General features: G+C 26.2%; 4 protein-coding genes across 8 annotated transcripts; 2 read left to right on the plus strand and 2 right to left on the minus strand.

Moving 5' to 3' along the window:
- Positions 1–140: 140 nt before the first annotated feature.
- Positions 141–1,305, minus strand: LOC100647747. 2 transcript variants are annotated; one of them, XM_020865712.2, is made up of 4 exons: positions 1,188–1,305; positions 1,000–1,081; positions 729–912; positions 141–645 (listed from the first exon to the last, which is right to left on the minus strand). In XM_020865712.2, the coding sequence occupies exons 1-4, from the start codon at positions 1,254–1,256 to the stop codon at positions 432–434; spliced, it is 549 nt and encodes a 182-aa protein (XP_020721371.1). In that variant the 5' UTR covers positions 1,257–1,305; the 3' UTR covers positions 141–431. The 2 variants fall into 2 exon arrangements, with proteins under 2 accessions (XP_020721371.1, XP_012169938.1); XM_012314548.3 differs by having other exon boundaries at positions 729–915.
- On the plus strand, positions 1,190–5,635 carry LOC100649463 (dynein intermediate chain 2, ciliary). 3 transcript variants are annotated; one of them, XM_012314547.2, is made up of 15 exons: positions 1,190–1,316; positions 2,409–2,506; positions 2,595–2,702; positions 2,773–2,974; positions 3,057–3,158; positions 3,281–3,402; positions 3,470–3,553; positions 3,626–3,812; positions 3,883–4,044; positions 4,104–4,247; positions 4,325–4,431; positions 4,542–4,719; positions 4,795–5,026; positions 5,101–5,334; positions 5,429–5,635. In XM_012314547.2, exons 2-15 carry the CDS (start codon positions 2,441–2,443, stop codon positions 5,604–5,606), a joined length of 2,106 nt encoding a protein of 701 aa, XP_012169937.1. In that variant the 5' UTR covers positions 1,190–1,316; positions 2,409–2,440; the 3' UTR covers positions 5,607–5,635. The 3 variants fall into 3 exon arrangements, with proteins under 3 accessions (XP_012169937.1, XP_048266806.1, XP_048266807.1); XM_048410849.1 differs by lacking the exon at positions 1,190–1,316 and adding an exon at positions 1,690–1,780; XM_048410850.1 differs by lacking the exon at positions 1,190–1,316 and adding an exon at positions 2,152–2,237.
- A 1,347-nt stretch (positions 5,636–6,982) lies between these two features.
- On the minus strand, positions 6,983–9,341 carry LOC100649588 (ribitol 5-phosphate transferase FKRP). Its single transcript, XM_003399542.4, has 3 exons — positions 8,684–9,341; positions 8,338–8,595; positions 6,983–8,147 (listed from the first exon to the last, which is right to left on the minus strand). Exons 1-3 carry the CDS (start codon positions 9,146–9,148, stop codon positions 7,365–7,367), a joined length of 1,506 nt encoding a protein of 501 aa, XP_003399590.2. The 5' UTR covers positions 9,149–9,341; the 3' UTR covers positions 6,983–7,364.
- Positions 9,342–9,465: 124 nt separating this feature from the next.
- LOC100647431 (N(G),N(G)-dimethylarginine dimethylaminohydrolase 1) lies at positions 9,466–13,925 on the plus strand. Of its 2 annotated transcripts, XM_048410859.1 has the most exons (6): positions 9,466–9,940; positions 10,269–10,371; positions 10,446–10,543; positions 11,234–11,290; positions 12,084–12,179; positions 12,275–13,925. In XM_048410859.1, exons 1-6 carry the CDS (start codon positions 9,683–9,685, stop codon positions 12,527–12,529), a joined length of 867 nt encoding a protein of 288 aa, XP_048266816.1. In that variant the 5' UTR covers positions 9,466–9,682; the 3' UTR covers positions 12,530–13,925. The 2 variants fall into 2 exon arrangements, with proteins under 2 accessions (XP_048266816.1, XP_012169940.1); XM_012314550.2 differs by lacking the exon at positions 11,234–11,290 and having other exon boundaries at positions 9,470–9,940.
- The last annotated feature ends 96 nt before the right edge of the window (positions 13,926–14,021 follow it).

Genomic DNA, 14,021 nt, shown 5'->3' on the forward strand with positions numbered 1-14,021 from the left:
CGTACAAAATAGACGTTACGAGGTCTGCCGATGCACAATTGAGAAACACTATTTGAATAATTTCCTTAACAATAATTACTTCAGTCACGAATAAGACGCGTATCATTTTGCTCGCATAATACAATCACTAAAGCAATTAATTTGATTTTTTGAACATCATTTAATCATCAAACGTCATTATAATTGAATGTAAAATACAACTTTCATTCATTATTCTTAATATTTATCATTTTATGGAAGATATTGAGACAATTATACATTTTAATAGATCTAACTTATATATATTTGATATATTTAGTTTTCATTCGATATATATAAAATCTTTCATATTACATAATTACATAAAACTTTGAGAGATTAAATTAATATTTAATAATGCAAAAAAATAATTAATCTATAACATATTCAAAATATATATACATAACAATGAATTATAATATGTGACACTGACAATGAAAGCAATCACCAGTACATTTATAAGATTTCATAAATTTGAGCTCCGGAGATGATTGTGCAGGTCCTAAGTTTAAAGAATCTTCACTTTCTTCACTCATTTCTTCAATGCTAAATGTATCAGTTAGATCTTGCTTATGCTTGGAGGAATCTTTCGATTTAATTGTTGAAAAAAGAGTCAGTTCCTCTTCACTAAAAATATATAAGATACATAACTGTACTATATTTACTATACTAAGAATTGCTACATATATAATATATATATTACTAATTACCTTTCACTATCACTATGCCAATATTCAACAAGAGGAAGATGTTCTTTATTCTTATTTGGTACAGGAAGTCTTTGAATAGAAATCAGACCAGCAGCACTACTACCACTTCCGCATCCCTTATCATATTTTGGCAACTTCACATAATCTGAATTACGCTGAATACGTTTAGCTTGTTCAATTCGTGCTTCTGCCCAAAACAGATAACATATAAAGGAAATTGTAAATATTGTGATATTTGTAATTTATAAAACAACAATTAACAATTCAATACCAAGCTTTCTTTGCAATTGTTTAGTAGTAGAATTATGCTGTGATGTCTGTGTCTGATTGCTGCTACAACTGCTATCGCTTCCCTAAAATAAAAAGAAATAAAGCACTGTGTCTCTTTCATTATTATCTCTATTTATTTATTTTAATTTTAATTTATAAAATGGATAATATTATGGAGTATATATTTACCAAGAAAAGTCTTTCATCTTCTGTATGACTAGTGGTTTTTGGATCACTGTCAATTCCACTATCTTCCATCACAAAATAAAAATGTATTGTAAACTAAAGATCAAATCTCTCAATTCATCTGAAATGAAGGTAAGACATTTCTAAATTTCCAATTACACAAAATTTCCATACACATAACCACATGTATAAATATAGCAACATTTTTTAAAATAACTAATAAAATAATACCTCTTATCACTTAAATATTCAATAACAATGCACACATTCCACCTTTAATTTATGTACTGTCATCTTTTATATACAAGTACTAACAAGTACTTAAAAAATAAGTTATTCTGAAATATAATACAATTTATATATAATGCACATTCTATATAAAACCATGCTTAATGAAAGATAATCTGAAAATTGTTACTCACAAGTATTTGCAAGCTATTCTGACTTATCTAGTAGGAAGCATGCTTACATTATCATGGTATGCTCCATTATTGATTTTCTTTCTCTATATAACCACACACAATATGTTAAAAATATTGCCCTTATTTAAAAGATAATCTTATATGTTTAAATGTATACTCTACCTCTATCTAAATGTATATAAATTTACAATTAAATATATTTGAGCACAATATATTATATTCCTTTATTTATGCATATATTCAACACTATAATATAATTTTAAATTTTTAATATATAAACCACCGAATATTTAAATTTTCAGAGCTTTAAAATTTGTATCCTGGCGTAACTTAAATAAATTATTATATTGTATGACAGAATTATTAACTTAAAACAGATAATATTTAAATGTTATGATAGTATAACAAGTTTCCTAGGAAACCAGAACTTATTTCTATGTATTTATTGAGAAAAATAAGAGATATAAAGAACTTCAGTTTAGTTTTTATTTAGTGTTTTAATATATGTTTACTATAATAGAACTGTTTTCTATTCATCTAGTACAAAAGTCAATTTAGTTAATACAAATATACAAACGAAATTCCATATCTTTTTATAAACTGAAAAATTTTAATATTATTATTTTAAATTGTAAGAATTTGAATAAATATTATTCTATAATATAATATTAAAATTACATTATTGTTAGAAAGAAAATGAGAAAATAAAAAATTAAGAATAAAAATATATATAGAGAGAGAAAATAATAACTTTTATATAATAATAAACATAAACACTAATTTGCAATATTTCTCTATGTAGTTGGATATTAAGTAAGTTTTAATCCAAGAATCATGCGTCCATCACTAGTAAAGAGAACACTTTCTAAAGTGGCAGAGGTATCGAAAGAACCAGCAAGAGTTAGTATTTCACACATTTTATTTAATTTAATAAAATTTCGAACTCTTTTAATAAAGAATTAATCACTATTTTCTTACTTATGTTTAGCATATAAGCTTCTTGAAGAGCCGTATGGACCTAGGTGGTGGTGATATGGATTGGTTACGAGGAAGAGTTTTCTTAAAACCAGAAGATCAACTAGTATTATCAGATGCAGTATGTGCACCTTTTCATTATTGAAACATCATACATTCCAACATCATACATTCAAAAAATAAAACTTTAGGAATTACAAGAAGAGATTGCAAGAGTTCTGACTATACATAACACAAGAGTTCCAGATTCTCTAGTTGAGTGGTCATGGAAATTAAAAAGTTTCATATTATTACCTCCTCCACCACATTTAATAACTGTTCTAAGTGTTCCTGGATCGATATTGCATAAAGATTCTGAAGAAGCTAGAATACAATTGGCAGGAGGACTTGTTGGTAAAATTCCATAAATACAAATATAAGAAGTTTACAATTAATTTAATATTTTATTAGGTAACATTTAAATATATTATTGTAGTGGATACTCCGTTTGAAGAAGCCATATTACATGATGATGAGGAAGAAAGAGAAGAAGAGGAAGAAGATGAAGAAGAAGGAGCAGATGTTGAAGAGCAAGAAGGTAAGATGATTAATTATAATAATAGAGAAAGTTACAAAAATCTCTTCAAATATTTATTTTTGATAAAAGTAAAAAGCAATTTTAAAATTCAAAATTTTGAAAAAATATTGAAAATCGTGAAGAACATGAACCTGAACCTGACCATGAAGATGATCATGAAGAAGAAAGAGTAAAACCAAAAAAAATACCAAATCAATTTAACTTTTGTGAAAGAGCTGCTTTAACTTATACCAATCCTATGCGAGTAAGTGTAGAACAGTTTAGATTTTATAGACTAAGATCTATTTAATTACTTTTATATTAATTTATAGGAAATGAGTACCCAAACAATACCACCTCCAACAGAGACATTTAATACCCATGTTTTTCAATGGACAATCTTTGATGAGTATCAGGTATGTATTTTATTTTGAATTAAATCATTCAAAATTATATGAATTAGAAATATGAATGAATATATATCTTAGGAAGATTTTGCTCAACAACAACGTGAAAAAGAAAGAGAAAGAAGAATTCCATTTCTACAACTGAAGAAGGAGGATATGAAGAAAAAAGCTCAAACTGAATCCACAGCATTAACATGTAGAATGTTACAAGCTGCAAAAACATTGGAACGAATGGTAAATCAAAATATTTTTGATGAAATAGCGCAAGGTTAATATTTTAATTCAGTGACTCCCAAAAAAACTTTATTTAGAGAAATATTTAATATAAATATTATTAGATTACAGATATTGGGATGATCCAAGTGATGAATTTAAAGTTGGAGAAGGTTCATTACTACCTTTATGGAAATTTCATTATGAAAAAACCAAGAAACATGATGTTACAGATTTATGCTTCAATAGTAGATATTATGATTTATTTGCAGTTTCATATGGGACAAGTTAGTAAAAAATATAAAAATTCGGTTATATACAAATACTTATATACAAAATATTTCAGTGTCATTTAGTAATTCGATAATAGATGGAACAGTATGCTTATTTAGTTTAAAAAATCCATCATATCCAGAGTGGATCTGTCCAACAGAATCTCCCGTAATGTGTTTAGACTTCAGTGAACAACATCCACATCTTTTAGTTATTGGTAATAAAAACTAGTATTATATAGTACATTTTTATTATAATATCATTACTATAATATTGTCTTTTTTAATGATAAAGGTACTATGGATGGTGCTGTTGCTGTTTATAATATTATGTTGCCACCTACAGCCCCTCAATATAGAAGCAATGATGTTGTTCAAAAACATGGAGGTATTGTGTGGGAGGTTTGTTGATTACAAATAAAAATATCTAAAATGCCTAACAACATCACTGTGTTAATTATTTCAATATGTATTTATCATTAATACAATATTTATAATATATAATGTTCAAGGTACATTGGGCACCAGACACGGAAGAAGGTAATTTAGCATTCTACAGTGTTAGCATTGATGGAAAAGTAAACTACTGGATATTAAGTGAAAATAATCTTGGTTTGACAACTGTGATGACCCTTTTTTTGGACAGACCACCAATACCTGGGCCAGATGGTACAATAATTACACTTAAGGGTGAGAATATTTTATACCATTAATATAATTTCTAAGATTAACAAGCTCCAATAAATAAAAAATAAAATTTATTAGGTTGTGGAACATGTCTAGCATTTCACCCTGCAGATCAAAATGTATTCTTAGTAGGAACAGAAGAAGGAACAATTTATAAGTGCAATACAGCATATAGTAGTGTTTATATGAGAACTTATAATGAAGCACACAATATGCCAGTCTACCGGATAGTATTTAATAAATTCAATTCCAGCATATTTGCAAGTTGTTCTGGTGATTGGAGAATAAAAATATGGGAAGATGATAGGATGTAAGTTTCAATTACATTCATAGTTTTCTTAAATTCTTAATTTTTTCTTATCTGTTAAGTATGCACTATTTTAGGGAACCCTTATTTATGTTTGATCTTGGCGTTCCCATTGGAGATGTTCAATGGGCACCATATAGTTCAACAGTATTAGCTTGTGTTTCAAATGATGGGAAAGTTACAGTATTTGATTTGAATGTAAATAAATATCGACCAATATGTAGTCAACCAGTTGTTAGCAGAAAAAAATATAAACTAACTAGACTTGCATTTAACAATAAATTACCATTCATTATAGTGGGCGATGATAAGTATGTAATTATTTTATAGTTTTATTCAATAATATAATTGTATGTTTAATGAATAATGTTATAATACAATTCCATTTTCATGTCTCGTCAACAGAGGTACCATAAATACATTGAAATTGTCACCAAACCTTAGATTAAAAGTAAAACCAACTAAGAGGCAACTTCATTTGACACATAGAGAATTAGAAATTATGAAATTAGAAAGATTATTAAGTTTTGTACGTGAACCAGCTATTTTACCACCACCAAAAGATATAAGGGTAGAAATCTAAGTCATATTTTTAATCACAAATATATTTGCATGTGCTTTTTTAAAATAAAATCTGTTTAGATATGAAAATTATATATTACAGGTAATAATGATAATCATCACTATTGTATAATACTATAATAAAAAATTATAATATTCTCTAATTTTTTGTAAACATCAACACTTTATTAACATTTGCTATAACAGAAAATACATATTAATATCTATGTCTTTATATGAAGAAATTGGCACTAAATTTAGAATGATTTACAAATCTAAACTTATCTATATAATTATTATAACATGTCTTCTAGACTAGAAGCAATTATTAACGATTATGAAACTACTTTAATACATTCCTTTGTAAACAGAATTATTAAAGTTTTTGCAATTCCATATATAACAGTACCACACAGTTTCATAATAAGTCTTTAAATACTTTTATCTTTAAATACTTTTAAAGAATAAGTTAGTGATTTCAGAAATAGTCGACATTAATTGTATACATATAATAATATTTGTTGTTACCTAAATTTGTATATGAAATTTAATATGTATTAAAAAAGGATAATAATCAAGAAAATATCAATGTAAATATCGAGTTACGTATTTAATAATAGCTAATATTATAAGAAAAGTGGTCCAAGTGAAATTGTAATATCCTTATAAAGAAAAATTTGAGTAATGTTTATAAAAAATGTTTTAATTCAGTAAGTTTTAATTCAACAGTATGCACAATTTCTTATAAACTTAATACAAGCATTATTATTACACAAATCTTATTTTCTGATATTTCAAATGTATTAAGCACTGGCTATCACAGTGTCTGTTATCTTTAATTACCTCTTTAATATCAAAGAAATATTTATATATAAGTTGTTATATCAAATTAAATGTTATTAAACAAATTATTTTTTCGAAAAAAAATGATGTATATGAAAAAATATTACCATTTATGTAAAACAATTTAGGAACATATAATATCAAATAGAAATAATCTTAAAATAATATATAAAAATACTAAATAACATACAAAAATATTGATTATAAATACATATTAAAAATATAAAAAGTATATTATTCATTAAATTAAATAATTTTTATATCTTTGGCACACCTATTTGTTGTATAAAACATCGAAATGAAATATTTAATACTATAATTAATACTGACAATGCATATGCAAGAAATTAAAATCATAATATCAATTTATAAACAATATTTCTTTTACAAAAAAAAAAATGTATTTTATAATTATCTAACCAACAAGTTTCATTACTATATTACATTCAAAACAATCTGAATCTTTCTTAGGAACTTGATATCATGACAATTCATTATTAATGAAACAAAAAAAAGAAAATTTTTTATCTCCAATACGCAATTATTTAAATACAATTAAAATTTAAGTACCTATATATTTATTATAAATGTTAGAAAATATATAACATCTACATTTTTAAGGACATTTTATAGAACCTTTCCTTTGTTCTCATACTAAATTTCTAGCCAAATTAGTAATAATTCTTATTCTAGCATAAAATCGCGTAACCTTATAAAATATCGGAAAATAATATTTCTCATTCGAAAATGCTATAATGTATTCCCAATACAATTTTTTCATAGGATATACTAATTCGGATGATTAAAATTATGGAAATAGATTGTAAAGCCTAAATATATTTGTAGATGAGACAATTATAGATTAGATAATTTAAATTATGTAGTTTGGAAAAATTTCTTTCCCAATTTCATATATGACTTACTACAAGATTAATTTTTAATGAAGAAACTCTTGAAAAGAAATTTTACCAGGGAGTTCTGGATTTTCTATCACACCCCTGAAATATTTTAATTCTAAAAAATCCCTAATATTATTTGGGCATGGCACTTGTCTGCCAGCAAATTCGATACTTGACATTGGATGAAGAAATTGCTCTGGAAAATCTTTATTGTTTAAAAACCATGCATCTTTAAGCATAGATCCATTTTTTGCATAAAATGGAAGTATATTTACAGTTAAATGGTTTACCTTTGAATACTGTACTTTAAAAAATTCACCTTCCGTTGCCTTTTTCCAGACAAAACCATGATTGTCAACAACAGGTTTATCCATGGCTTGAATTAACCATGATGATCTTGAGAGATCATCACGATTTACTCCTATTTGTACTTCATGATCCCATGGTAAAATATCACCATTTCTCATAGCACCAAGTAAAGATCCACTTTCTAACCAATATCTGATACCAACTTCTTCTAATTTATTAAACACATGATGAGCAACTTTTCTCAATCCTGAGATGCAGCAAGGTGGAGTAAACCGATTTTGATGAAGATAAGATGGAATACCATTTATGACTGGTCCAAAACATCTACTACTTTCTCTAGAACAGCCATACCATTCTATAGAATTGGAAGCTCTTGTAACCTTCTTAATTCCCAATTTTTCAAACATAGTTCGTTCATGATCTTGATGTAACTGTTGTACCTTCCATAAGAATTGCGGACCTTTATATGATGATTTTCCTTCGTTGAAATGATAATTTGACAACATATGAATCTGACAACATGTAATAAATTATTTACTTGAATAAATTTTACTTATTATTAGTATATTTTTATATATTAAACATCGTGGATCATAGTATTTGAATCATAAACTTAAACAAAGAAATAATAAGTAAAACCTCCAGGTATATAAAATTAATAAAAACTTTTTCTTTGTTAAAAATTAAATATAAAGTACAAACCTTTACACCTAATGCAGTTGTTTGAATATATAATGCATCTGTAAAAGGTAGTAAGAAAGGATCAGTTAATTTTCGTAATAATTTTGCCTCAAGCATTGTAGCATGTTTTCCATTTATTCCATCACATTCAGTGCCTGTTATGTATGAAAACTTCAGACTCCATTCTTTTACTTTTAAATTTATATTGACACAATTTAAAGTTATACTTCCTACTGGTACACCTACAGCACCTAATTTTGTAGTTTGTGATACAATTTCCTGAAAAATATTTGATATAAGACAATTAAAAAAAGCAAATTATTGCCTTACAATAAAGTAATAATGTTATATATAACGTATTTCTTACTTCCATGCTTTGCTTAGTAGAAAGCCTACTACCATCAGGTAAAAATAAAACGTATTTTGTACGTATATAAAATAGTGGATTTCTTTCATCATAAGATTTATTAAATTCCGGTTGCAAGTTTATTAGTTTAACATTTTGCATGCTTTCATTTGCAAAGTCCAATTCCAGTGGAGGATATGGTAATTCATTGCTTACTATTAAAATTGGTATAGTAGGAAAAAGACTTAACACAGACTCTACAGTGGAAGTTACATCATTTTCAAAGGTTTCAAATTGTCGTATAACCACAGTTACTAATCGAGCTAATCGCCGATGAAGTTTTTGCGGAGGATCAGGTGTTACGGTAGTTGGTGTCAACAACCGCAAAGTGTTTTGCGTTGAAAATAACCTCCATATTCTGTGCCACACAATGATATTAGCTAGTAGTGCAAGCACTAATAACGTTCTTACAAACTTAAAACGCATAATTATCACATATTTTGTGATGTCATCGTAGATCAAATTTTTTTTACTTCATCCTTATATTATAACACCTCCAAATTACGTTTAAATGTTTGACAAATCACAGTACCTCTGCATGTTTCAATTCACTTCTATTCAGCACTGCCAATCTATTATTTTCCGGATATAACATAAGGATATAACAATTAAAATACTATTTATATTACATCATCATTTAATAAATATTTATTGTATTATTGTAAGGTTTTAATATTTTTAACTAATTTTCCGTAATAAAAAACGAAAGTTTTAATCCAACATTTAAAAAATTCAAAATTACGCTACGATCTGGTGACATTACAAATGTAAATGTTTAGAATACTGTCTTGCTGTTGTTTTTACATAAACGTCAAAGTCTACATTTGTTGCAATCGGCGTTCCAATGAAGTTAGTAGAAACGTAGAACTAGTTCTGTGATCGTTGTATTATAATTTACATAAACGAGAAGTAATAAAGTTCAGATAAACTTTGACACGGAAGCCTTTCTATCGAAGCACCATGCCTCTCCATCGTTATACTCATGCAGTTCTATGTAGGATTCCTCTTTCGCTTCGTACAAGAGGCGAGGTCACATTAGATGAAGCTAGAACTCAACATTTGGCACTTGCTCAGCTTCTACGAGAACTCGACATCGACGTTGTTGAAATGCCACCGGATGAAAATTCACCGCTCTGTGTTTTTGTCGAAGATATCGCAGTTGTGTGCAATGGTATTGCACTTATAGCACGGCCCAATGAACCATCGCGCCTAAAAGAGGTATATTTATAAAATCGTATAGTAATTAATAAATAGTTTCTAATTATATTATTGTTATTTTATATAAATAATGAAATTTCAATCTATTATGCTATTGTATTATTTAAGAGAAAATCTAAATCATTAAATATCATTTTAAGTATATATCAATATACTATATTGTATATCAAATTATAACATTAAATTAAAAAATATGAATTGGACAATTATTTTGTGCATATTCGCATAAAAAGAATATAACTTCATTACATTGTTACATGTATTAACATTATTATTCTGTAATGTTTCCAGTGTGTGAATAACTAAAATGATGATGATCTAATTCCAGATTGAGACAATTAGAGCTGTTTTAAAGAAGGAATTGGAAATTCCTCTTATAGAAATAGCTGACAAAAATGCTCGTCTAGATGGAGGAGATGTTTTATTTACTGGTAAGTTTTGTTTTTAATATTAAGTTAATGAACTTACAACCAAATTACTAAACAGAAGTAACTGATTATTATAGGTCGTGAATTTTTTGTTGGATTGTCTCATTATACTAATGAAGCAGGTGCAAGAGCAGTTGCAGCAGCATTCCCAGAATATCCATGTGTACCTATTAAGGTTGGTTAATTATTAAAAGTTATGTTACTAGTATTTAATATAATTTATATAGTCATCTGCTTTTTAATATATATTACACTAATATTTCAGTCCTCTATTTTATATAAATCTATATTTACTCTAAAAGTGTAAAATAATGCATGAATTATTTCATTAAATATCTCTTAAAGTAAAAAGGAATTGATGTTGTTTGCATAATGGGACTTTATTTGATATTTTTTAACATTTTTATTTCATTATATAATCTGTGTCATCAATGAGTATCATGTGTTATAAAGAAATTAAAACATATATGTGTATTGTGATTGTTTTAGAAATATACTTTTTTGTATTATTAGTATCTATATAATGTAGTCTTTATTATTATATCTTGAAAGTTAGTTTAATGAAGTCATGTAATAATATATGATATGGGTAATTGTACTTTGGATTTTGTAGTAGCATATATTAAATTAATAATTATAGTCTATATTATTAGTTCCATATGAATTACCAAATAGTTTTCTTAGTAAATATTAAACTAAAAAATATTACTACTTATATTAAGAAAACTCATTTAAAGCTACTTATATGATACATAACATAAATGCGCGTGAGACCACACACACTTACACATATAGGTTATAAAATATGATTGACCTCAACAAAAGGTTAAGATCAAACAACTTACCATTCTGGTATTCATTTAAGGTGGGTGATGGTGGTGAAGAGGTGATAGTGGAGAGTCTTACCTCAGCCCCAATTCAGGTTTGGGTGTATTAGACTGACTCTCTTTTGCATATTATATCGAAAAAAGATTTCACGATTTAGAAACACAATTTTGCACGGTTCCAACAAATTTGTTTGTGAATATACTTTTTACAATTACCCATTACAGATTTTAAACAGAATGCTTTCAGAAATGGAGTTTTATATACATAGTATGTAAGTTATGGCTTGATGTAATTGTGCACATGAAACACATACATACACTGATACACAAGATCATATTTCACTCTTGCATGTGATTAATGTTTGTATCTTTTTGCATAAATTTGTCATATTGAACTTTGTACTGTGCAACTTCAATCAATTTTATAACAAGTATATATAAAAAAGTGTATGTAGAATATACAAAAATATTTTTGTTAAAAAGTATATTTTAATTTCTATAATTATAAAATTTTAATGATTGATTGAAGATACATTATTTGCTACTCTTATTATGCATATTAAACTCATAAATAAAAAATAGTAATTCCATCAATTTTACTTAATTATTTTTCTTATGCAATGCTACAGAGGACTTACATATATATATTCATTTTTCATTTTCCTTTTTATGCATTGTGTTTATTATAAAAGCTAACTGATGAAAATGATGCTTAAATTATCTAAATATGTATCTATTTTGTTCTAACCTAAGTTATATCTGAAATAGTATAAATATCATGAATATAAAGAAAAGGTTAATAATTTTATCATTATTGCATTCATGATTACAATTCATTATTGTTTGAGATTGAAAATATTTATATTTTTATTTAATTATTGTTTATAGGTTGCTGAATCCAAGCGTCTTAAAGGTTTAGTTACAATGGCTGGCCCTGATATTATTTGTGTAGGTGCTGGAAAAGAATCTCAAGAAGTCTTGAAGGTATTTATTTGTAATTCAAATATCATTACTTTTTACATTTGTTTATATCTTTTTAATTTGCCCATCTTTTATATAATATATTGTTTATAATGCAGAGAATTGAGAGGGAAGCAACTTATAGTTACCAAACATTAACTGTGCCTGAAGATGCTGCAGCGAATGTACTTTATGTTAATGGAACTCTAATTCATAGATCAGAAGATGAGATTCCACAATCAAGTAAAGTTTTTGCAGAAAAAATTGAGTTTCCAACCAGATCCTTACGTATGTCTGAATTAGCAAAGGTTAGTTCTGGTTTAACTTCTTGTTGTTTACTGGTGCGTAGACCCAGACATATTCGCAGTATTTAAGCTACGGAATGAAGACCAGAAACCTATGACAACCTAGCAAACGTTTTAAATTGCTAGGATCATATATTGATGTGAACCACAAAATCAAGAATTTAAATATTTCTAATAGGAAATATTACCAAAATGCTGTGCAAAAAACTATAATATTGACGTAACACGTACGTCACTCCAAAACTCTAATGACTACTTTAATGAACAGAAAGATTATTTTGTAATTATTTTATAAAAAGATTATCTTAATATAAAAGAGATTTTATAATTAAGAAGATTAATATATTTGATTTTAACGTATTTACAGTAGAGATAATATATTGAGACTTTATTTACCTAATTTGTAGATTTATATCACATGAAGTCATAATTTCTATCTTGCCATTTATATAATATTTATCTTTTTTTAATATGTTTCAATTTTATTATGACAGCATTTATAAATACATATTTTTTATATTTTCGTGATTTCAAACCTATTTTATGATTGTTTTTTAGTTATTATATTTTATATTTTAATAATATATGATGAACTTTTACATACAATAAATTTAATATCAAAATATTATAGTAATTTAATTATATTGCACAAAATTTCTTTTTTATAAAGACCAAAAATATAAAAAAAAATTGATCTATAGATTATACAAGTAAATCAAAATGAATTTTTAATTAAGCACAAAAAGAACAAAATCATAAAATAAAAATAAAAATCCCAATACCAATCTATGTCTTCGACTTTTGATATTTTCTGTTATATTATTAAAAATCAGTTATTAGAATCATCAATCATCAGTATTCTAATACCTTTGAATGCATTTGCTACTAGTCTATTAAAAGTGTTCACTTAATGTTCACCTATTCAAATAGAGTTCTTCTATAATTCAATTATATACTACAGAGTTAATGATATATAAAAGCACTGATAGTTAAGAGTTAACGTGCTGATTCACATTATAGCAAAGTTACATGGTTAAGAGTCTACTGAGCAAAAGAAGTAAAATTTCTGTATAAGAACAAATTTCATATATACACAATATATATTACAGCAAGCTTAAACCGTTTTGGCAAATTTACAACTGTAGAGTATCAATACGATTTGTAGTACTATAATATAATTTCTTGATATTTCTTAAAATCATGACAATATTAAAATCAGTTTATTATATTTTTATATACTTTAATTTGCATGTTTTCATATTAATCCAAATTTTTTTTTCGTTTTTGCAACTCTTCTTATTCTTTTTTATTGCAATTATATAAATTTTGTAAATTGAAAATAATTTCACAACGAATATTTTACACGTTATAATATTAGGTTTAGTGTCATTCTGTATATTTCTTAAAAAATTTTCCAAAGTGTATAAGGCTACGAAGTTGTAAACAAAATAAAAAATATATGCTAGACGTTATAGTCTAGTTTTGATTAATTGATTCCCTACCTAAGTGAATAGAGGAATGTGAATGTATTTATTACTAGGTCCATTAATAAAATAATAGA

This window comes from Bombus terrestris, chromosome 12, assembly GCF_910591885.1.
Source record: "Bombus terrestris chromosome 12, iyBomTerr1.2, whole genome shotgun sequence".
In the NCBI taxonomy this organism is placed as follows: Eukaryota; Metazoa; Arthropoda; class Insecta; order Hymenoptera; family Apidae; genus Bombus; species Bombus terrestris.